A 22,970-nucleotide genomic window follows, 5' to 3' on the forward strand; every position below is an offset into this window, starting at 1 on the left:
AAGGCTCGGCTAATTCTCATACTCAAGTCGAAAGTGAAGACAATCACTTTCGATCTCAGTCAGCAGCCACTGTGGCCAGGCAGGGCCGTGCTTGGTTTTTGGCGGCGCTCCTCCCCTCTCCTCTCCTCTCCTCTCCCCCCTCCGCAAATGGTAGAGCCCCTTGCGTATAAATGAGAGGCGCCAGCAAAGCGAGGGCCAGGACAAAAAAAAGCAGAAGGCGAGCATCTTCTTCCTCCTCTTTCTATTCACTCACTCACTCGCCACGAAGACTCAAGAGACGATGGAGAAACCCCAAAATCTGAAGCAGCTCATCCAAATGCTGCACGAGATCTTCAAGAGTAACGAGGTGAACGTGGACGAAGTGAAGGAGCTGATGGAGTCGTACGAGAGCAATCCCGCCGACTGGAAGAAGTTTGCGATATTCGACAAACACAGGTAGAATGAAACAATTACAAATGTATACTCGGGCTCTATTAGCAATTGCTACTCGACGGTGGCGCACTTTGCACGCTTGCCAAGTGGGCGCACATTCGCTTCAAACTCCCGAGTTTGATCGGCCATCGGCGGCTTTTTGCAGAGGCCCACTAAAATCTCGCTCCCCTTTCTACGCCCCCCTAAAAAAACAAACAAAAATAATTTCGTTAAACGCCACTGGCGCGGCTGAGACGGACCGGTGAACTTGTTTTTGGTGGTGGACTGACTGACTGACTGACTGACTGACTGACTGACCGACCGACCGGTGGACTGGCGGACTGGCTGACAGCCATCGGCGCTTCAGTGGCAATCCATTCCACGACTCGCTCACTTTCGAGCGCTCGCTCGATCGTAAGCGAACGAACGAACAAACGGAGAGAAGGAGTGAAAGAAGGAAAAACGGAATTGGCCCCGTCCCATGCCGACGGAGAGAATCCCTTCGGACGGCAATAGTCGCTCTTGTGTGCGTGCGTGCGTTCGATCGATCGCCAATAGGGGGGAAGGCAAAGAGGAAGACCGGACAAGGGAGGGGGGCGCTGCGCTGTAAACCAATCAGCGTCAACCAAAGGACACACACCCGCTCGTGTGCAGTGTGCAGAGGTTTAGGCTTCGGTTGCAGGGCTACAACAACAAAAAAGAAGAGAAGAAATAATTAGCCAGTGACGGAATGCAAAGGAAGGATGCTAGCGTGTCTCAAATGCCTCACCAATGGCACTTTCCCAACGGGCTCACCCAACACCCGTCTGGGTTTGCGCCTTTGTTTGCAGATACACTCGTAATTTGGTGGATGACGGCAACGGCAAGTTCAACCTGATCGCCTTGTGTTGGGGAGAAGGCCACGGGAGGTGAGAAAGACATTGCAAACCCACATGCACACACACACACACACACACACACACACACACACACACACGGACAGCGATAGGCCAACGCGGGTCTTCCGGTGGCACTACGCCTACGGACGGAGGGCATCGCTCTCGGTGACGCCGGCTTTTTGCGCCGCGGGCGCCTTTGCAGCAGCATCCACGACCACTCGGACGCTCACTGCTTCATGAAGATGCTTCAGGGGGAGCTGAAGGAGACGCAGTTCAATTGGCCCCAGTGCGAAGGCGGCGAGATGAAGGAGCGCTCGCACAGCTTCATCAGGACCAACGAGGTGGCCTACATCAACGGTAAGGGGCAGCCGTGGTGGCTCTGAGCCCGCCATCCTTTGCCACTTCCCTCAGCATTGTGTGTGTGTGTGTCGCAGACAAAATCGGCCTTCACCGCGTGGAAAACGTCAGCCACACGGAGGGTTCCATCAGCTTGCACCTGTACAGCCCCCCCTTCATGACGTGTCAGGTTTTTGACGATCACACCGGCCACAAGTCCGAGGCCAAGATGACCTTTTGGAGCAAAGGTGGCGTACTGATCCCGGTGAGCCCCGTTTGACCAAAAAAAAGATTGTCATTTCTATCTACCGGTCGGTCGACAAGAAGACAGAGAGAGAGAGAGAGGCGTCTAGACTTGATGTCCTGCTGGAAAGCGTTTCCACAGACGCGGGGGGCGGGGGGGACGTGACTCCTGGCCTATTTGGGCTCATTTCTATTTGCGCGCTAGGTCAACGAGGGCAACGAAAGCGGCTTGCCGGCTCAGTCCGTAGATCCGTGCTGTCCCTTTATTAAAGAAATCAAAGTGAAAGATCTCCAAAGGCCAAAGCCACCATCCTCTTCCCTCAATTGAAGATTTTGGGGAGGCCACGGCCCATAGCGGCGGCCATGGCCGCCATGGCCGCCGCTATGGGGTCTACCTGGAGCACGAGACCGTGACGTTTTAGCGCTTTTAGATTGCGACACCAAATAGAGCAGATAAGATAAAGGCACTGGCTTTGGTTATTATTACGCGGCGCACGCACAAATGAACCCTCCGGCTGAAACGTGTTTTTCTGGAGATAAATCGGTAGGCAAAAGACAATATTTTAATGTGCCGTTGCCGCCGCCGCCGCCAATTGTCTAGAAAGGATCCTGCCTGCCTGCCTACCTGAGGGTTTTCCCCCCCCCCCATCTTTCTATTGCAGCAATGAGCAGCCACAAAGGAAGACAGCGACCAGGCCCACCTTGTGTTTTCCAGGGCCCCCCCCCCCCCTCCAATGAATGCCATGCTTGCCAACTAAAGATGCCGGACGGCCACAACACACGCCTAATTTGAAGGCCGGAGCACTTTTATCTTAGTCAATGACTGTCTTAATCACAACAGTAGAGTTGAATGCTTTTTATTGTTTTTTTTTTTATTTGGTAGCGGCGTACGGTGAGATTTGTTTGGAATTTGGAAAATTGTTGACGTATTTCCAAAAGTGATACAAAAGTTTGTGATTTACGGGAGCCGAAGTCCAATCACGAAATCATTCTAATCAATAGAGAGTATGTCCGCTGCACGTATGACAATTTTGAACGCATTGTTTGTCGACGCTTACAAATTCAACCGTAACTGGTGGTTCTTTTGCAAAGGCCAGTTCACACTCTTGTGATATACCCTGCAATAAAATGATTTCTTGAAATTTTGCTCATGGGCATCTCTGCTTTTTCTTTGACACGGCGTAGGCCAGAAAAATAAAATAAAATAAAACTGAAGACACATCACCGTTTGCCGTCCGTCGTCCCTTTTCTCCGCAGCTTCCATGCGCGCCATGCATTTTGCGGGGGCCGTCCCGGGAAAACCAACGGAAGGAGGTAGCGGGCCTGGGAAAGACCCTTGGTCACTCGCGTTCATTTTCGCCGGCCACTTTTCATACGTGGATTCTTCCGTGTGCCTGCCATCAAACAAACAAACACTTGTTATCAGTGGACCGATAAAAGCCTCCATGCACGGTATTTATGATAGAACAGACACGCGCACACGCAACACATCCAGCCAGCTTATATTGCTCTTTTCCTTTTGTTTATTGACATTGTATTCCTTTATGAAACAGAGCATCAAAATACAATGAGGAGAAATCATTAAAAAGGCACCGTGTCAAATGGACCGAGCGGGACGGCCGTTCCGTCCGTTGCGCCGGCCGTGGTTTGGCACGTTGGATCGCCTTTGTGCGTGCTCTTGCTCGGATGGAAGAAACCAAAAAAGGGGGGGGGGGTCTTGTTTGTCGGCTTGCTTTTTCATCATCGCTTGGATCCGACACCCCCCGGGTGCGTTTGCGCTTCCGCCGGCAGAATGTGAGGTCAAGGGCTAAAGTCAGGCAGGGCCTTCCGGCTAGCGGCAAAGGCGCCAAGAGTCCACGTCTTTGGTTCCAAGGATTAGCGGCGGCCACTTTTTTGCTCCAAAAATCCCCCGGCGGCCGGGTATCTCGGCAAAGTCTCCGTCCAGCCCGTTTGGGACCCCCGCCAGAGATTTGGCCAGCCGCCGTCGGAACTCGGGGCCGAGCGCTCGCCCCCGCCGTCACCGGCGGCGGGAGAGAAGCTGCGCTCGGAGCCCGAGTCGTACTGGGTTTCCGGTTCGAAGAACTGATCCGACTCCTCTTCCCTGATGGCGCTCAGGTCCGTCGGCCCGACGGCTTCGGCGTCCGGCGCTCCCTCTCGACGCGGCGGCGGCGTCGTCGTGGCCTTGACGCGGCGGCCGTACGCGGGGGTGTCGTCGGGGCGAGCGCCAGCCTAAAAAGACGGCGGAAGCCCGTTCAAAAATCACTTGACAGGGTAAAGCAGCGTTTTGCGCAAGATAGGCCACACATAAATGACAGCGGCATTCTTTGTTTTGCCACACGTGATCTAAGGAGGCGTGCGTGCGTCCTCATCAACTCTACGGTCTGGAGACGCACTGGCCGCCATCTTTGCTCCTTTCTCAGAGCGCCGCGCGCCACTTTCTGGCCGGCCGGAGGGAGCTTTTCCAAGCGAAAAAGGACGGAGAGAAAAAAGGTACCCAATTTTGCGGCGCCACGGCGTCGTCGTCGTCGCGGGAAGCCTCCTCCGCTCGCCTACGGTGTCCCAGCGTGGACGAGAGCTGCGGTCGCCCCACCGCCACCGGCGGCGGGAAATCCGAGGCGTCGATGCCGGCCACGGACGCCAGCTGACCTAGGCTGAGAGGGCAAACGTTAAGCAGGGAGTGGAGATTGTCTTAGAAAAAAAACAAGAGTCCAAGTCCGTGTACGACTCCGACCGAGGAAGCCATTTCCTCATTGGAAATCTACCGAGGGTAGTGCCAGAAATTCGTCCCCTTTGCGCTGTTGGAATGGGAATATTTTCCTCAACACTTTGACCGAGACATATTCAAAGGCAAAATGGAAGGGGTCTAAAAAAAAAAGAAAAAGGCGCTTATTTTTTTTACAATTGGTTTGGCGGCCACAATCAACTGTTTCGCTGTTCTTTTGAGTCAGGGTTGCGTCATGTACACAATTTGAAAATGATTAGATAAAAAACGGGTGGGGATTTATTGCATGGCAAGGAAATGCTGATCACAGACCAATTAAAAAAAAAAAAGGTTATCTACGATCTCTCTGGCTTTATGGATCCGCAGTACAGAAATGAAGGATTATTAAATACGTCAAAACAAAAGTGGCCGCGCCGGTGGATAAGGGGACTGGGGGCACGTGACGCATAGCCCATGGCCCTTTACTTGACTCCAGCCCAACGTATGCTATCAAAAGAGCCAATACGAACGCTAATCAGATTGGCATGTCCTTTCTTGTTTGGCCGCGGCGTCAGAATGAAAAGGAAAGTCGGGCTTGGGCTTGTTGCACTTTCATTCTGTGCTGGCCAGGACGGAAGCTCAAGTCCTGCTTTCGGTTTCGTTCTGAGTGCGGCGGTGGCGGAGAAGGCCGCGCGATGACTTGAAACCACGTGGACTTGACACCCTTTCCAGACAGGAAACCCCACCTTATTTCACTGTGTTTCCTCTGCGTGCGCGGAACTATGAAACGGAGGGGCTAGGGTTAGGACGCCGTTTGATGGACTCCCCGTTCCTTTGGACGAAAGGAATGTCAATGGCCCGAGACCAAAAAAGGGAGAAGGTCAAGTCAGGGCCAAGGAGTCAAAAAATTGAAATGATCAAAAAGCCACCATTTCCCTAGAAAGGGCGACCACGGGGAGCACCCACCCGGCGTCCTTGACCAGATCCAGGAAGGCGTGGAACTTGCCGAAGGAGCGCTCGATGCTATCCAGAACGTCTTCGTCGTCCAGGGCGCCGTCGCCGCGGTGGCGGGGCCACGGCGGATGGCCGTCGCGGAGACGGGCGTTTTCCAGCTCCAACTAAACGGGGGAAGAGGGCTTCCGGTCAAATCCCTTCATCCCAATTGCCACACCCACGCAATTCAAGCGTCTCCATCGACGGCAGACAAGCGACCAAGCCCACGTCTGTCGGCCATTATCCGTCGGGGTCTAGCCCACGCCTCGACGCGGATGCCCCCGCCTCCGTCCCGCATAAATGAACGCGTGTACGTATGGCATACTTGTCAACCTCTGCCGATAACTGCCCTTATAAATGATTACGATTCCCCTTACAAATCCCCCAAAAACCTTACAAACACCGTACGACTCGTAAGGGCAGTTATCGGCAGAGGTTGACAGGTATGGTATAGCGGCCATCGTGGCAAGGTTGTCCACGCCGTTCGTACCTCTCTGAGAAAAGATTCGGCTCGAAGTCTGGCCCTGCGCTCCTCTCTCAGCCTCAGACGACATTCCTGGAGCGCCACCTGCAGGACAAGACGGAGAGACAGAGAGCCTCGAGCCTCCGGGAGGAGCCGGGACGGCGGGACGGGCCTCACCTGCATCCGTTCCAAGCGTCGATCGGCGTCGCTCTCGCCGGGGACTCCATTTTGATGGCCCGCCACCGCGGTTCCACCCCCTCGCACGTCGCCGTCCTCCGAAGCGGACGCCGACGAGACTTTGGAGGCGGAGGCGGCCTGACGGGGTCCCGGATGGCAAAACGGCGCCCACCAAACATTTCACGGGAAAGGGGGCGACGGTCCGAGGACGTACCTGGCCTCCGAGATGCCGCGGCCCGACGGGGGAGGAGGCGCGCCTGCTGGCGTCTGCGGGAGGAAAGCCTCTGGAGGAGGCGGGGAGGGGCGTCAAACTCGGCGGGAGGGAGGCACGGCGGGGCGTCAAAGTGGCTTTTATCACGTTGACGCCAACCAAATCCCAGGTAGGTGGGCCTCCCCTCACCTCTGGCGCCCGGCGCGGGCGGCCGAATGATGAGGCACGTGTCTGCGGGGGGAGGCGGCCCGTCCGACGGGAGCGGAAAGGGAGCGTTGCTCTTGGACCACGGAGGTCCCTTTGGGAGCGACAGGGAGCCGGCCACCTCCGTTAGCGCCCGGACGGAACGGGGCGGGGCCACCACGGCCACCACGGCCACCTCCCAACATCTCACCCCTTCTCTCGCCGCTTTCCGCTCTCTCCGCTCTAGACGCCACGCGTCGCTTGGCCCCCCTGGGTGGCTCTCTGGCGGCCGGCGCCAGCCAGCTGTACTGCGGTCAAAGACACGGAGAAGAAGGCGTTTCCCCGGCGGTCCCGGTCGTCCCGGTGACGTCGGACATCGGTAGGCCAAATGGCTCACCTCTGGCGCCTGACTTGCAGCGCTCGTGAGGACTTTCTCTATTATGGTCTTCATTAGCGCATGATCTAGGACAGCAAGAGATCCCAAAAATACTATTAGTGCCCCCTTGATGACATATTCATTTAACAATCACTGCAATCTAAACCAATGGGTTGGAGTTCAACTCCCGAGAGTGGGCTAAACGCGCCGACAAAAAAGGAAGACGCAACAACCCTGCTTTGGCACAGATTTTAGATAAAAAAAAAAAAAACTAGAAAAAAGTATTGGCAATATAGCTGTATACAAGTGAAAAAGAAAACCGAGAGCGCTTCGTAGAGACGGGACGCCACGTACCGACTAAAGGATTATTCCGGACATCCAGGACGCAGAGCGTAGAATTGGTCTTGAGGACTTCCAGGAGACAACGAGCCCCTCGATTGGAGATGCCGCATTTCTGAAGGTCCACCGCTGCGCGGAGGAGGGGCCGGCAAAGGTCTTTGCCACCAGACGCTCAAAGGGCTTTGCCGGCCCCTCGCCACCGGGGCCGGTGGCAAAGGTCAAGGGCAAAGACCTTTGCCACCGGCCGGGGCCTTTCCACCTTTCCTCACCTTTAATCCAGTGGTCCTCGGCCAGCTGGCGTCCCAGACGAGCGGCGCCCAGGTCCCCGATCAAAGAGTTAGCGTTGAGGGTGAGGCGTCGCAGGCCGCCCATCCCCTCAAACTTTGGCCGCTGGTAGCGCAAGGACTGCGCCCACGCCGTCCCGTGCCTCTGTATTCCCTGGTGCTAAAAACCAAAGAAAAAAAAAGACCACCGTCATGGCTACTCTGCTGACGTGAGCCGGGAAGCCGTCTGTGAATACTTTGAGTAGCTATGGCGGTGGACATTTTAACATCCCCGGGAGGAAAATAGCACCTCCATGCTGTTCTTTGCTCACCACCGAATTGCTACACGTTAATGCAGACCAAGTAGATTGGCGAATCAAGCCACGTCGGCCACTAGATGAAGACAAAAGCGCGGCGCACAACTATTCAGAAGCTTGCGCCATGATCTAAAGCAGGGGTGGCCAAGTCCGGCCCCGGAGAGCCCCCGTCATCCAGTCTGTTTTGCGGGTCTCCCTCCACCAACACACCTGAATCCAATTATCGGGATCACTATCAAGCTTGCTGAGGAGTTGATCATATGATCATCATCAGGTGTGCTTGAAGAGAGAGGGAGATATGGATGGAAACAGACTGGATGACAGGGGCTCTCCAGGACCGGACTTGGCCACCCACCCACCCCCTGACCTAAACGGATTTGGTAGGATTTGCTCAAGTCCTTTGAAAAAAAAAAAAAAAGGAAAACATTGAGCAAAAACATAACCATTCTGAGCCACAATCCACTTTGACAGTGCTCTCTTATAGTTTTTTTTGGGGGAATACTTTTAGTTTGATGAACAGACGGATCTACATGCGCAGGTGACCTGGTTTAGTCACTTTCCCCAAGTGAGTGATCTTAACTTAAAAAGGCTGGTGGAAAATATGCTTTAAAGTCCTTGGAACCGGCTTCCGCAGGGTGTGGTCGAGAAGCCGACGGTCGCCCAGTTCAAGCGGGCTCTGGATGACTTTTTGGCCGTGAACCAGTGACTACACCGCGTTTGTTGCACATTTCTTGTGTCTTGTTACATGGCCCTTAGCCTAGTGCTTTTTTTTTGCCAAATAAATTGAATTGAATTGAAAAAAAAAAAGCGCTTTCACCTGTATGATGTTGGCCAGATGATCGGCTCCCCTCCATGTGATGTTGCATCCTGTCAAATCCACTTCTTTGATTCTTGTAGAGTATTTTACACTTTGGCAAATAACTGAAAAAAACAAGAAAAAATGACAATTCCATTCAAAATTGCCACACATATTCCTTTTGTTCCTCTGAAATGTCGGCCAGCGCGACTTGCAGTTGGAACAATCAGGTTACCGAGTATCTCTTACCCTCCAGACCCTCGTCACCGATGGGACAATTTGCCAGGGAAAGAGCCTCCAAGGAAAGCGCGTTTGCGACACCCTGAAATGGAAGCACGTGGCAAAAGGGCAACGAGACAAAAGTCACGGAGCGCCATTTACGGCCAAATCCGTCGGTCGTACCTTCGTCAAAAGGACCAGGTCTCTGTTCCTCAGCAAGAGGCCGTCAAGCTTCAACGTCTTCAGGTTGGGTGAGATGGACAGACACTCCTTCAAAGCCTTACACAACTTGAAGGTGACGTCCTTGGAGCGAATGGACGGGGGCTTCTTCCTGAACACCGGCTTGTAGTACTTTCTATCTGCCGCGCAAGATAGACGTTGTCATTAGAGCGAGCGCCCGAGTGTTCGACTAGCCCCTTCCCTAGTGAACGAGGGAGGGTTCCTTGGATGAGGAGCAAAGGTGAGCCCATACGACATGATACAATACGCATTCAAAGCTGGAATGTGAAGACCGCCAGAGCACGCCGGCCCGTCATCGGCCATTTATCCAAGAGCAAAAAGAAGGGCTCTCGGCGACCACCACGACCCCCGAAGCGCACGCCAGGAACGGGAGGTCTCACCCGCATCTCCGCACCCGTGGCCGGTCTGGAAGGTGCTCACGATGGCGATGTGCTGAAGGTGCTTATTGATGGAGATGGAGTCCAGGATGGGGGCCCAATCGGCAAATTTGGCCCTGTCGCCGTTGAACTCCAGAAGGCCTTTGTCGACGTGCATTTTGACCACGGTGAGGGGGGTGGAGCCCTGCTGGGTGCAGGCGTAGTTGTAGTACTCCGTGAAGTTGTCGGCACCCAGCCGCCGCATCTCCACGCTTTCTTGGCCCATGGCTGCCGACTGCAAGAAGAATCGGAAGCACAATTACCATTCGTTTCAATGTGGCCCGCCCCCATAATTCATTTCAATTGATTTCAATGCCTTCATTGTCATTGTACAAGTACAATCCGATTTAATAATGCACACGTAAACTGGGGACTTTTAAGAGAGATCGACGCTTGCTCGGCTCACAGCAACCGTCGCCATGTAAACAGCGTCGTTTACAAGGCGGTGCTAACGCTAAACGGAAACGCTAAAGGCCGTAGTATGGGAGATTTGATGAGAAGACGTGATATTAACCTACCAGAGGCGTCGGGAAACAAGGTGGGCGCCTTCGGTAGCGGCGATAAAAGCGCTCGGCGGCTTCTGTTATCGAAGGGAAAACCGGAAGAGTGGACGTTTAAAAAGTGACGCCATCTTCTTCGCCGTTTCCACGCACGCGCTTGAGCGCCCTCTATTGTACGGAATACACAGTGTCGAAACGGGACTCGGCCTCCTGGACATTGAGCCTCTGGTCAAGAAATCAAGCAAGCGTTGAAGTAGTTGGGACGCCGTGCGTTTAAACTTTAAAGCGTTTAAAAATATAGTTCTTCCGCTTTCTCAGTGAATGTATACGCACGGTGCACAGCTAGAGCTTGAAGGAGTGGAAATAAGATATGATCGGACCCCGTATGGCCAGCGAGTTTGGAAATCATTTGCATATACTATCATTCGATCATTTCATTCTATATCATCAACGTTTAGGCACCTCCTCTTTCCGAGTCCCATTGAACCTAATGTTTTCGTTTGTCCAGTCGTACATGAACGCACCGCGACGACGCACTTTCTCGCTCGTTTAGACTGTTTTCGACGAATCCTATTGGCCCGGTCAAGTGCCAATCAAAAATGGTGCCTTCCCGTCATCCCAACCCACTGGTTTTCTATCCATTGGGATTTTTTTTTATTTGTTGTTGTTGTTTTTTTGCCATACAGAGCGGCTCGGCCCGCGACATTGCCGCGTCTAACATTTAGAAATCACCGCGACAATCGTTGGATTAGGCAGGCGCTTGTTCCTTCCTGGCATCCCGAGGAATTCTGGAGCGCAGCGCACAAGGTATTTTCTTTCTGCTGTTGAAATGGGGCTCACCATAGGCGTGAAATGTGTCTTGTCCCTTTGCAGCTGGCCCACTCGTGTTCCCCTCAAATGTCATTTGACGAGCCGTCGTTCTTTCCAAGGTGGTGCTTTATTATCAATCGAGTGGCGTCAAAAGCGCCGATGCGTTTGATATCAGCCTCATCGTGCCTGTGTCCGCGGAAAAAAAAGAAGTGACGTGACCCGATCCGCTCCCATCGCTGTCCCCTCGAAAGTCATGAAAGTCATCTTGCTGCTGGGGACTAGCTAACGCTAATGCTAATCTGAATTAACACCATGCGCAACGCGGGCTGCTCCGTTTGTCCAAATCGTACGCTCGGATCCTTCTGTTCAAATGTCTAACAAAGCCATATCTTGATTTTAATGATTTATTTTTCAAGATCATTTGAGTCAATCTTGAATTGGGGGGAGGGAGAGGGGGGTCGGGGGTATGGCTTTCCCATTGAATAGCAGAATGTGCCGAGACACGCCACACAAGGCTTTAGAGACCATTGAGAAGATGCATCAGCTATGTAGGGTTTATCCCCAAATATTTTTGGACCATTATCTCACATGTTATTAATCACACCAGTAACCGAAAGCAACATTTTATTCCGTTTCATCTTTACAGTCGATTTGAAATCATTTGATGGGATGCACATTGATTGACGGAGCAACGAAGAGGGACGCAAGGAAGAAGCCACGTACTAGTACTAAAATCCGGAAAGTGACTTTCTTTCTGCCTTTGCTGGGTCGGCTTGACCGTTTGGATGGCCAGACAGCGTAGCGCCATTTGAGAGACCAAATGGTTGGAGAGCAAAGACTTGTTAAACCGAAGCAACCCTAAGATGAAGGAATGGATATTACACATGGTGGAACGTGGCGTAACAATGGCGTAAAAAGTCCGGTCGGGAGCGGGAAGCCTGTTGGCATACAGATGAAGCGCTAGCTTGCTTTTTAAGTGCTGACCGCGTTCCGTCCGGTTGTTTTCCTCATCCGCGGTGGCATTTACGGTACGTCCCCCGCCCTGCTAGCCGCCCCGCCCCGCCCCGTCCCGTCCCTCCAAGGCATATCGATTCCTCAGTGTGCAGCGTGCATTTCAAGCCGTCCTTTTCCTTGGCAGCCTTTCCCGCAAAATGCCTCATTGTCCAGCTTCCGGTCGCGGGCGGGCTGGCTCGGCTTGGTAGGATGTGGCGGGGGCGGGGGGCAGCCGGTGGGCCGGCTTTCAACTATTCAAAGTCCAAATGGGAGCCCGAGGTGTGTAGCTTCATCCAGGATGAAGTCCTACTTTGTTTATTGTCATGCGTGCCCGAGCTTGTCCGTCGAAACCGCGGCACCCGTCTGGCGCTCGCACGCAAGCAAATCCGAGAATGGGTGACACGATCACAGCACAGGTTTGTCGAGTTCGGGGCTATCAATGTGTCAGCTTTGCTGCCGCTAACGTTCCAGGCAAATGTTATTATTAGAGCATCTTTTCTGGACTAAAAGTCGCCGTACACTGGAGAAATGTTGAATGGCGGGCCATGCCTTATTATGCAGCCGTCCGTCGTAGAGTTGACGGGTAAATGACATGGCTGAGATTGTTGGCTGTGGAATTTGGCGTAGAGACCTTATTGTGCACACGCCGGTGTCCAAATGATGTCTTTTTTGCCCCATGGCTCAGCGGTTGTGTCCGTCGCGCCGCCGGGGAACGGCGAGCCAAGGAGAGTCAAACGGCCCGGCGTGTATTGAAGTGTACGCCTTTCTGTTGGCAGGGGGGAGCGCTCTGGCCATTTTGGTGCCGTAGCGGAAAGGAAAGAAAGGAGACGAGCCATCGCCGGCCCCGACTGGCCTGGCCTCGCCACTGGGCCATGCCTCCGTGGCCGGACCGCCGCCGCTGTGCCGTGTGGCTCAGCTGTTGCTTCCTCTCCGTGGTACACGCTCGCGCGCTAAACGGTGGGCATCTTCAGCTGGCGATACGGGGGGACCTCCGGCGGGCGGGGGAGGAAAAAAAAAACAAGCCCCAAACTTGGATATTTGCTTCCTTGACTTTAGAGTTGAGCGCACCGCAGCAAGTGACCCTGACGGGCAGCCCGCGGACGCAACAAATCACCGTATCCTGGCGGGGAAGCCACGCCTCCACGTTTGACGTCATCATCCTCAGGCCCGAGCTCAACCAAACGGTCTTCTACGTGAGAGCGGCTTTTCTTTCTTCGACGGCGACGAGGGGAACCGACCGGCGGGCACGGCACCTCTCCGAACCGCCTGCTTCCGTCTTTTAGGTCACGGGCTTGAGCGCCAACGAGAGCGGAGGGCGGCACGAGTGGAAGTGGACCTCCGCCGAGCCTCTGGAATGCGCCTCGCTGTCCGTCCAGATCCGCTCCAGAGAGGGGGCGGCGACCAGCGAGTGGAGCGCCGCCGCCGTCCTTCCAGGTTGGAGCGCTCTCTCTCCGAGCGCCAGAGAAGGCGGAGCGATGCATTGCCTTGTGTTTTTTTTTTCTTTTTCGTCCTCCTCCGCTTCAGGAAACGATGTGCCCGCCAAGGCCGAGTTTCAGTTTTACCCCCAGGATCGAGTGGTGGCCGCCGGGAGCAGCAGCACTTTCTGCTGCGTGGTGGCCCAAGGCCTGCGCCTGGGATCCATCCGCTACGGCTCGGCGCTCCAGAACGCCACGCGGCTCAGCCGGCGGAGTTACGGCGTGACGGTGACGGGGCAGCAGCCGCCGCCCTCCGGCAACTGGGGGACCAACGTGGTCTGCCAGGACCTACAAAAGAGTCAATTGGCCGGAGCCGTGGTCTTTGTGGGATGTGAGGGCGTTTTTACGGTGCTTCCATAGATAGTAGACGAGCCGTTGTGTGGCAAAAAACAAAACAAAAAACAAACTAACGGCTACATTTTGCCTTCCAAAGTAGAAGTAGAAAAATATTTGGAGCATTTTCTACGTGGCTGCCGTCCCATTGGAAAGAAGACTTTAAGCGGATAGCTTCTTTTCTTTCCTCTTCAGATCCCCCCCTGCTCAGTGACTTTCAGTGCGAGACGGAGGATTTGGTATCGGCCACGTGCCGGTGGAAAAAGGCACGAGACACGCGACTCTACGGCAAAAGGAGAACGCGCTTTACGTTGAACGACAGGTCGGTCGGCGCCAGACGGCCGGCCCGCCCGCCGGCCCGTCCCAGCGCCGGCCGGCTCACGTCGCCGCGTCTTTTGTAGGGAATGTGCCGAGAGGCAGGCGGTGGAGGTGGAAAGCTGCGCTTCCCAGGTCTGGGAGGGCAACTGGACCCTGGAAGCCGTCAATCCCCTGGGACGCTTGGTCCTGTCGGATGGGGCGGAAATGGAACACCGAGGCGAGCCGTCCGACCCTAGCTTTTGGGCCGTGAGCCAAAAAGGCCCGCAGCGTTTTACTCTCTCTCCTTCCTCCTCTCTCATCCAGTGCGCCCGCCGCCGCCTTCGGAGCCGAGCGTGGAGGTGGACGCTTGGAACGCCACCTTGCGCTGGAGCTGGGAACACGCCGCCTACCGCTCCCTGGCGCTGGTGTGCCAGGTGGAGCTGGGCTCCGGGGGCAACAGAACAAAGGTGGTCCGGGCGCCCTGGCCCTCCCTTGGCCCATTCCCACGGCATCTTAACGACATCTCTCGCCGCACCTTTAGCGCGCCTTCACGGGAGCCGGTCTGAGGTCGGCGCGGCTCCGGAAGCTTCACCCCGACGAGGATTACCGCGTGAGAGTCCGCTGCGGCGCCCAGCGGAATTTCTGGAAGTGGGGAAACTGGAGCCGGCCCCTTTCCTTCAAAACCCACATGGACGGTGAGGAAAAAGTCTCCTGACCCTTTCGTGACCGACGCCCGCCGGTCGACGTCGAGGCGGGAGCTCGCTAACTAACCGTTGCGGAACCATGTTCACTCCCCCTAGTTCCGGACGCTCCCGACGTGTGGATGCGGATCGACCACGACAACACCGGCGACGTCGTTTGGAAGGTGATTTGGCGTCTTATTTGCGCTCACGGGCGGGTTTGCCGGCGATGGTCTTTATATGCGCCAGGCCACTCCGCTTTTGGCGTCCTTGAGCGCCGCGTGCGCCCGACACAATTTGCTTTGAAGTGGTGGCTCAGCCCGAGATCGACCGAAGTCTGTCCCTCCTCAGCCCCTGACGGCCCGGCAAAGCCACGGCGAGCTCACGTCTTACCAGGTGACCTTGCGGAGCCCCCAGGACACGGCGGGGCGCACGGAGAGTCTGGGCCCCCGCGCTTCGGCGCTGCCGCTCCGCCCGGCCCGGACGGACGGCGCCACCCGGATCACGGCGACCGTGGTGGCCGAGAACGCGGCCGGGGCCTCGCGGCCCGCCACCGTGGTGATACCCCTCCGCGGCCCAGGTGCGTACGGACCCGGTTACCGCCCGACCGAGCCCAATGCGGAAGCCAAACAAGGAGGACGGGTGGTCCTTTTGAAAAGTGGGGTGGAAATGGGAACGTGGCCCGTGGTTATTCCTCGTGATTAATGGGACAACGCAAAGCGGGCGCAACGCCTGATCGGCACGTGGCCAAAGCGTACGTGGCTAGCTCTTTGGAGGAATTGCGTGGGATTGCGCTGGATGCTTCCTTCCATTTGGAAAGGAGGCTCCCTCCTTTGCTCTTCTTCCCTTACGCCACCCCGCTTCTTTCCTCAGACCAGACCGTCGTGGCCGACAACCGAGCGGATGCGACCGAACGAGGGTTTGCGCTGGTCTGGCCGGAGCGCGCCGACGCCGACGCCGACGCCGACTGCGGCTACGTGCTGGAGTGGCGCGACGCCCTCTGCCGGCGGGACTGCTCGGTGGAGTGGCTCCGGTTAGCCGCAGGGAGCACGGAGGCCACCGTGGCGTCAGGTACGTTAAACCCGGCGCGCTTTGCAATGACGCTAGCTCGAACGGACTCTAGCTCTATTGGCATTAGCTCTACAGCGGTACCTCTACATACGAGCTTAATTGGTTCCGGGACTGAGCTCGTATGTCCATCTTCTGGTCACTCCAACATTGGATTGGAAAAAATGTTTTATTTCTTCTAATTTGCCGTCTATTAACAAAGTAACATAACTAGTGGTTTAATAGTAATAAAATGTGTTTAATAGAACTAAAATTAGACGGATTTCGTGGAGGGTACAGAGAAGGAAATAGGGGGAGGGGGGGGGGCTTTCCACGGCAACGCACTTGTTACCCAACAAACAAATTTAAATGAACTTGGATTAATATATACAGACACACTCAAGCATACGTTTAAAGTAACTTTATACAAAACTGAATTCTATACCTTATACCCGATACCAGGGGTCGGGAACCTTTTTGACGAAGAGAGCCATAAACAATTCATATTTTCTAACGTTATTCCTTGAGAGCCATACTCCGAATTTAAAAGTCAAAATACATGTAAATGGGTGTCTTTTATTTTAGTCATTTCACCAGTTTTAAAGTGGGAAAAAACGGAATAGTTTTGACAACATTCTTACGCAGTTGCTAACCAATGAGAGAGAGTATGCATTCTAGCTAATGCAAAAAAAATATGAAGATTAAAGCAGCACTGGACGTACTATCTGAGCTCTGTCACCAACGGTTTCCATATTTTAGCTCACAGGTTAGCGAAGAGCCAGATGCACCCATCGAAAGAGCCACATGTGGCTCCCGAGCCATAGGTTCCCTACCCCTGCCCTATACCCTATACCTTCTGGCCGGTTAGCTGTTTCTTTTTTTTCCTATTTCAAACGTGGGCCATCAAAGCGCAAACTTTTGACCATTGAAGAGCGAGCGAGCGAGCGAGCACCTCGAAGAAATTGAAGCATTGGACATATGAAGGAAGACGTAGCATCCCTTAAGACTAGGCGTTTATTTAACAGTGCTGGGCAGACTAAAATAAGGGCAAAAGTGAGTACTTTGGTTTCAACCTCTAAAGAGGAAAGCTTTCCACAATACTAGTGTCCTGCAAGTGCAATCAGTGGATTGGCGTCAGGTGCTTCTCGTTTCAGCCCAACCCCCGTTGTGGTTCAAGTTTGCCAGTCAGCTCAGTCGCTGCTGGATGGACGGTTTGAGCCAACAAGCTGCTCTCTCCCCACCCAGCCACCCACGTTGGCCCAACCCCCGTTGATTCAACGTAGTCACCTAAGTATGTGGCGGATGGCTTTGCAAAGCCACCCCGGCCTGCCTGCCTGGTTTGCACTGTCAAAGCCAGTTCTAGACTTTTTGGGACCTATTTCAAACGTAGGCCATCAAAGTGCAGACTTTTGACCATTGAAGAGCGAGCGAGCGCCTCGAAAAAATTGAAGCATTGGACATATGACCCCATAAGACCTCCCATAAGACTAGGCATTTATTTAACAGTGCTGGGCAGACTAAAATAAGGGCAAAAGTGAGTGCTTTGGTTTCAACCTCTAAAGAGGAAAGCTTTCCACAATACTAGTGTCCTGCAAGTGCAATCAGTGGATTGGCGTCAGGTGCTTCTCTTGCAGGCCAACCCCCGCTGCTTCAAGTTTGTCAGTCAGCTTGGTTGGTTGGTGCTGGATGGATGGTTTGAACCAAAAGCTGCCCCCACCCTCCTCCCACACCGAACCCAACCCCCGTCGATTCAACTTAGTCACCTAAGTATGTGGCGGATGGCTTTGCAAAGCCACCCCGGCCTGCCTGCCTGGTTTGCACTGTCAAAGCCAGTTCTAGACTTTTTTGGACCTATTTCAAACGTAGGCCATCAAAGCGCAAACTTTTGACCATTGATGAGCGAGCGAGCGCCTCGAAAAAATTGAAGCATTGGACACATGAAGGAAGATGTAGCATCCCATAAGACTAGGCATTTATTTAACAGTGCTGGGCAGACTAAAATAAGGGCAAAAGTGAGTGCTTTGGTTTCAACCTCTAAAGAGGAAAGCTTTCCACGCAACTAGTGTCCTGCAAGTGCAATCAGTGGATTGGCGTCAGGTGCTTCTCGTTTCAGCCCAACCCCCGTTGTGGTTCAAGTTTGCCAGTCAGCTCAGTCGCTGCTAGATGGATGGTTTGAATCAAAAGCCTCTCTCTCCCCACCCAGCCACCCACGTTGGCCCAACCCCCGTTGATTCAACTTAGTCACCTAAGTATGTGGCGGATGGCTTTGCAAAGCCACCCCAGCCTGCCTGCCTGGTTTGGACTGTCAAAACCAGTTCAAGACTTTTTTGGACCTATTTCAAACGTAGGCCATCAAAGCGCAAACTTTTGACCATTGATGAGCGAGCGAGCGAGCGAGCGCCTCAAAAAAAATGGAAGCATTGGACATATGACCCCATAAGACGTCCCATAAGACTAGGCATTTATTTAACAGTGCTGGGCAGACTACAAACAGGGCAAAAGTGAGTGCCTTGGTTTCAACCTCTAAAGAGGAAAGCTTTCCACAATACTAGTGTCCTGCAAGTGCAATCAGTGGATTGGCGTCAGGTGCTTCTCTTGCAGGCCAACCCCCGCTGCTTCAAGTTTGTCAGTCAGCTTGGTTGGTTGGTGCTGGATGCTTGTGCAAAAAGCTGCCGCCAGCCACAGTGGCCCAACCCCCGTCCGTCCATTCAACTTTGTCAGCTATGTCTGTGGTGGATGGCTTGGAAAACAAAAAGCTGCCTGGTGTAAACTGTCAAGAGCCATTCCAAGTCTTTTTCTGGACCTATTGAAAATGTGGGCCAACAAAGCGCAGACTTTGAACCATTTTGACCGATTTAAGAGCACCTTTGTTGAATGATATAGCACCCATTTCATTATACGCAGCGGTGTATGATGACAATAAATATAAAATATCAAATAATTTTTTTCTCGGATGTAGAGATAATTATTTGCTCGAAATGTTCCTCGTATCTCGAAATGCTCGTATGTAGAGGTACCACTGTAAATAGATAGGTCTCAAGCAGTCTGTGAGGGCCGCTGTGGGTGGGGAGGGGGGAGCTTTTCCTTTTCCAAGCCATCCGCCACAGACATAGCTGACAAAGTTGGATCAACGGGGGTGGGGTTCGGTGTGGGAGGAGGGTGGGGGAAGCTTTTGGTTCAAACCATCCATCCAGCAGCGACTGAGCTGACTGGCAAACTTGAACCACAACGGGGGTTGGGCTGAAACGAGAAGCACCTGACGCCAATCCACTGATTGCACTTGCGGGACACTAGTATTGTAGAAAGCTTTCCTCTTTAGAGGTTGAAACCAAAGCACTGATTTTTGCCCTTATTTTAGTCTGCCCAGCACTGTTAAATAAATGCCTAGTCTTAAGGGATGCTACGTCTTCCTTCATATGTCCAATGCTTCAATTTCTTTGAGGCGCTCGCTCGCTCTTCAATGGTCAAAAGTCTGCACTTTGATGGCCCACGTTTGAAATAGGTCCCAAAAAAAGTCTTGAAGTGGCTGATTTGTGTTTTCCAAGCTATCAGGCGCAAACATAGGTGGTGACAAAGTTGCGCTACAATGATAAATAGCCTCTCATGTCTTGGCCACCTGGCTTTCACCGCATCTCCAAATTGTTCTCGTCTCTAGAGATCATTATTTTCTGGAAATTTTCCTCGTATGTCGAGGTGCCACTGTATTTGAAAGGTGTGGCGCGCTGGTCAAGGCGCTCACTCACTCTCCAATGGTCCCTCAGGTCATTTTCAGCCGGGCGTGAAGTACAACATCTCCCTGTTCAGCTGCTCTTCGGAGCCGCTGCGACGTTGGCACGGCTACGCGCGGGAGCTGGGTAAGCACCACCAACCCTTTTTTTTTTTTTTTTTTTACCCACCCAGCGCCATTTGTTTTCTTTTGACAAGTCCTCCTTCTCCTCCTCCCTCTCCTCCTCTAGCTCCCTCCGGGACCGTGCCCCACTTGTCCGTCAGTCAGCAGGACTCTGACGCCGTCTTGACTTGGGGGGTCACGCCGGAGGCGGGCAGGCGAGGCTACGTGGTGGGCTACAACGTGTACCTGGCCAACGACTCTGGACTGGCGCTATTGGGTAAAACCCCGGGCTCCCCTCCGAGAGTGCGGCGGTCTCGGAGGGCGGCGTAATGACCACGTCCTCTTTTTTTTTTTCCCCCGTCCCGCCAGCCAACCTCTCGGGAGAAGGGAGCAGGAAGTACACGGTGAAGGCTCTCTCCAAGGGCACCTACAAATTCACGGTCAAGGCTTACACTTTGGCGGGCGAGGACGTGGGCGCCACCGCCTCCGTCACGCTGCAGCTCTTCGGTAGGTGAAAATGGATGACGACGCTACAATACTTGATGTGTGGTGATACTCTGCAAAGGCATCAAAATGTTTTTCCCTTCCATTTTCAAGTGGAACATCCATTTTTTTCACGTTCCTTTCCGTTTGAAGTGAAGGGGGGGGATGTGCTTTTTGTGTGCCTTCCAGCGGACTGGCTCATCCTGGAAATCCTGACATCTCTGGGAGCTACTGCACTATTTCTGGCCATTGTCACCTTCCTTTGCTACAGGAAACGAAAATGGTGAGTGAGGCTTCCCGAAAGCTCGGCAACGCCAAATCCTACTCGGGAGCGGTCCCGAGCGCGACCGTCGTCGTCGTCGTCGTCGTCGTCACGTCTTCCTTTTCTGCTTTGTCATTAGGGTGAAGGGAGCCTTCTATCCCGACATTCCTCAGCCCAAATTGAACGACGACTGGAGCAGGACGCAGGTACGTCCCGTTTTACCGTCACCCATCTCGCGGGAGGCCGCCGATGGCGGTCAAATGGACGTGGTCTTTGCGTCCTCCGCCGCCGCCGCCGTTTACGCCGTGGAGCGTGCTTTCACACCGGCGGTTTGGACCCCGTACAGGCGCCGCTGGACGTGAGGCCGTCGCCGCACCACCTGGTCCGCGTGGTGGAAAAGCCCGAGATGGATTCCTTCAAAGAAGTGCTTGTGGTCATTCCCGAAGAAGACGAGGAGGAGGAGGGCGAAGAAGAGGATGGGGTGACGGCGGCGTGCCGGCGGCCTACCTCTTTGCGCCGCCACGGGCCGATGGCGGACGAGCGGCCCGACGGGCCACGTGAGCCGTACTCCTCCGACTCCTCCGACTCTTCCGTGGACTCCGGGCAAACGGACGTCACCTACACGGGGATCCAAACGTCGGGGTCCTCTCTGCTCTCCCCGGCGGACGGGGGACGGCTCCCTTCCCAGGCGCCGGCCGACGGAGGGGGTTACCGGCCTCAGAGGCGAGCGGCGCCGCCCGGCGAGGACCGCGGAGACGACGGGCGCCGGGCCTCCCCGGGCGGCGGGGGCTACAAGGCCCAAAACGCTTGGCGTTTGGACTCTCCCGGGGAGGAGGAGGCGCGGCCGGCGCCGTCTCCGGGCTCACCCGGGGGGGTGGCCGAGGAGGAGGAGGAGGAGGAGGAGCGGCCGGCGCCTCCGTCTCTGGGCTCGCCGGCCTCCGTGGCTTCCACGCAGTTCCTCCTGCCCGACGGCGAAGCGGAGGAGCCCGGCCGGGAGAAGCGTCCGCTCTCCGTTTCGGCGGCGGGCTGGTTGACCAACTTGCTCTCCTCCGCCAAACCGTGACGGGCTCTCGTGGGAAGGTCGCCCACGAGAGCCCGTCGAGGCCAAAAATGCTAGACGTAGCGTTTTGACGTACTAGCCCTTTGGTCTTAGGCAGCGGTCAATGGAATGTTAAGAAAAGAAAGACTGGAGTGGCGCCTCCCCATTTCCTCGTAGTTTAGGGTAGAGTAGAGTGGTCACGGGCATTTCTTCTTCCGGATTCAAGTGCTTTGGCTTCAAACTTTATTGTCAATTTCAGCTTCACAGAGACGAAGCGCTTGGGTTGTCATTTCTGCCAACAGTCTTATCAGTCATATATAGAGATATAGAGATATATATAAAAATCATACCTGTCAACCTCTGCCGATAACTGCCCTTATAAATGATTATGATTCCCCTTACAAAGCCCCCAAAAACCTTACAAACACCGTACGACTCGTACGGTGTTTGTAAGGTTTTTGGGGGGTTTGTAAGGGATTGAATCATAATCATTTATAAGGGCAGTTATCGGCAGAGGTTGACAGGTATGGGGTCGGGTAAAGGGCCGCATCGGCCACAGTAGGTGCGGGGGTGCTTGGACCGATTCCAAGCTGTAAAGAGGAAAGCTTTCCACAATACTAGTGTCCTAGCAGTGCAATCAGTGGATTGCAGTCAGGTGCTGCTCATTTCAGCTGCAGCCCTTCCCCCGTTGTGCTTCAACTTTGTGTGTTGGATGGAGTTGCACAAAATCCTGCACCCACAGCGGCCTTTGACGACTGCTTTGTCCACCCTTAGTGACCCGAGTGGGCGGGGCATTCAGCGCTGACGTATTGGCATTTTACTTGTAAAAAGCTTTATGTTCATTTGGGAAAACACTACACAATCAATGTTGTTTTCAACGCAGACATTTCAACATGTATATGTACTACATAGGAACTATTTTGATTTTTTTTTAATGTTTAGTATGAATGGAATCTGTTCATCGTCTATCGAGTGCTCAATTCACGAGATGATGCCCTATGCACTTTTTAGTAAGTCATTATTTGACACGGAATCAGATAGTGATACATGTATTTTATTTTTTTTACTCTGGACAATGACACTAATGATATAAGCTAGAGCGTGATTGCAATGTCATGTCGTCATGCTAAGTTACTTTCAACAGTTTACATTTGTTTTGCAAGTTAGATTAAGGGAGTGGAATTTGTTTTTTCTTCCTCTCAATGTGTTTCTAGGCCAGTCTTTTTGGATGATCACACTGACGTCACGTGTCGAATTTAAAGCTTGCCACGCGAGTCGTGAAAAGGAATTTTGGAATTTGATCGTGCTAAATATTAGTTGAACGTAAGCGTAGTTGAATTGAATGGAATGCTTTTATTGTCAGATCATTCAAAGATGATGCCTCTGTTTTGTTTTGCACCTTTCACGGACGGCCTTGCTTCTAAACCAATGTGCGTTCTGGAAAAGAACCATCACTTGTCGTAACAGCCTTTGCTTGGGATTTCACTTGAGAGAAGGCCTTCCATTTTGTCTGGCCTCGTGAAAGCTTTCCGAAATATGGCTTACGTTTCATTTGTCTGTTGGGATGGCTTTGCCTTGGTACATTTAACCCAAAAAAAGCTTTCCAAGTCAGTTTTCCCGTTGTCTTCCGGCGGGCAAGCTTTCCATTTGACTACTGCGA

General features: G+C 53.7%; 3 protein-coding genes across 6 annotated transcripts; 2 read left to right on the forward strand and 1 right to left on the reverse strand.

The window, feature by feature from the left end:
- The first annotated feature begins 167 nt into the window (after positions 1 to 167).
- cdo1 (cysteine dioxygenase, type I) lies at positions 168 to 3,014 on the forward strand. The gene is made up of 5 exons (XM_077600055.1): positions 168 to 435; positions 1,242 to 1,319; positions 1,492 to 1,646; positions 1,724 to 1,890; positions 2,531 to 3,014. Exons 1-5 carry the CDS (start codon positions 281 to 283, stop codon positions 2,534 to 2,536), a joined length of 561 nt encoding a protein of 186 aa, XP_077456181.1. The 5' UTR covers positions 168 to 280; the 3' UTR covers positions 2,537 to 3,014.
- On the reverse strand, positions 2,710 to 11,109 carry LOC144074005 (centrosomal protein of 78 kDa-like). Of its 4 annotated transcripts, XR_013300212.1 has the most exons (17): positions 10,903 to 11,109; positions 9,527 to 9,797; positions 9,090 to 9,265; positions 8,937 to 9,009; positions 8,709 to 8,812; positions 7,581 to 7,755; positions 7,327 to 7,440; positions 6,994 to 7,058; positions 6,808 to 6,904; positions 6,603 to 6,711; positions 6,417 to 6,486; positions 6,203 to 6,340; positions 6,053 to 6,130; positions 5,536 to 5,687; positions 4,363 to 4,519; positions 3,462 to 4,097; positions 2,710 to 3,262 (listed from the first exon to the last, which is right to left on the reverse strand). XR_013300212.1 is itself a non-coding variant. In XM_077600043.1 (16 exons), exons 1-16 carry the CDS (start codon positions 10,903 to 10,905, stop codon positions 3,239 to 3,241), a joined length of 1,806 nt encoding a protein of 601 aa, XP_077456169.1. In that variant the 5' UTR covers positions 10,906 to 11,108; the 3' UTR covers positions 2,710 to 3,238. The 4 variants fall into 4 exon arrangements, 3 of the variants coding, with proteins under 3 accessions (XP_077456169.1, XP_077456167.1, XP_077456168.1); XM_077600043.1 differs by lacking the exon at positions 3,462 to 4,097 and having other exon boundaries at positions 10,903 to 11,108; XM_077600041.1 differs by lacking the exon at positions 2,710 to 3,262 and having other exon boundaries at positions 3,375 to 4,097.
- Positions 10,602 to 21,704, forward strand: LOC144074018 (leukemia inhibitory factor receptor-like). Its single transcript, XM_077600061.1, has 18 exons — positions 10,602 to 10,869; positions 12,642 to 12,822; positions 12,922 to 13,058; positions 13,149 to 13,299; positions 13,390 to 13,671; positions 13,869 to 13,995; positions 14,075 to 14,208; positions 14,295 to 14,437; positions 14,512 to 14,665; positions 14,771 to 14,835; positions 15,002 to 15,230; positions 15,524 to 15,721; positions 19,459 to 19,551; positions 19,654 to 19,803; positions 19,896 to 20,033; positions 20,199 to 20,292; positions 20,411 to 20,477; positions 20,618 to 21,704. Exons 2-18 carry the CDS (start codon positions 12,738 to 12,740, stop codon positions 21,332 to 21,334), a joined length of 2,964 nt encoding a protein of 987 aa, XP_077456187.1. The 5' UTR covers positions 10,602 to 10,869; positions 12,642 to 12,737; the 3' UTR covers positions 21,335 to 21,704.
- The last annotated feature ends 1,266 nt before the right edge of the window (positions 21,705 to 22,970 follow it).

The sequence above is a fragment of the Stigmatopora argus genome, chromosome 5 (genome assembly GCF_051989625.1).
Source record: "Stigmatopora argus isolate UIUO_Sarg chromosome 5, RoL_Sarg_1.0, whole genome shotgun sequence".
In the NCBI taxonomy this organism is placed as follows: Eukaryota; Metazoa; Chordata; class Actinopteri; order Syngnathiformes; family Syngnathidae; genus Stigmatopora; species Stigmatopora argus.

Coding starts and splice junctions, on each gene's coding strand:
- cdo1 (XM_077600055.1), top strand. CDS start 281: ATGGAGAAACCCCAAAATCTGAAGCAGCTCATCCAAATGCTGCACGAG. Junction 436..1,241: donor GCGATATTCGACAAACACAG/GTAGAATGAAAC, acceptor CTTTGTTTGCAG/ATACACTCGTAATTTGGTGG. Junction 1,320..1,491: donor TGGGGAGAAGGCCACGGGAG/GTGAGAAAGACA, acceptor GCGCCTTTGCAG/CAGCATCCACGACCACTCGG.
- LOC144074005 (XM_077600041.1), bottom strand. Junction 6,487..6,602: donor GCCCGCGCCGGGCGCCAGAG/GTGAGGGGAGGC, acceptor CGCCTCCTCCAG/AGGCTTTCCTCCCGCAGACG. Junction 5,688..6,052: donor CCGAATCTTTTCTCAGAGAG/GTACGAACGGCG, acceptor TCCCCCGTTTAG/TTGGAGCTGGAAAACGCCCG.
- LOC144074018 (XM_077600061.1), top strand. CDS start 12,738: ATGCCTCCGTGGCCGGACCGCCGCCGCTGTGCCGTGTGGCTCAGCTGT. Junction 14,438..14,511: donor CCGGGGGCAACAGAACAAAG/GTGGTCCGGGCG, acceptor CCGCACCTTTAG/CGCGCCTTCACGGGAGCCGG. Junction 19,804..19,895: donor CTCTGGACTGGCGCTATTGG/GTAAAACCCCGG, acceptor CCGTCCCGCCAG/CCAACCTCTCGGGAGAAGGG.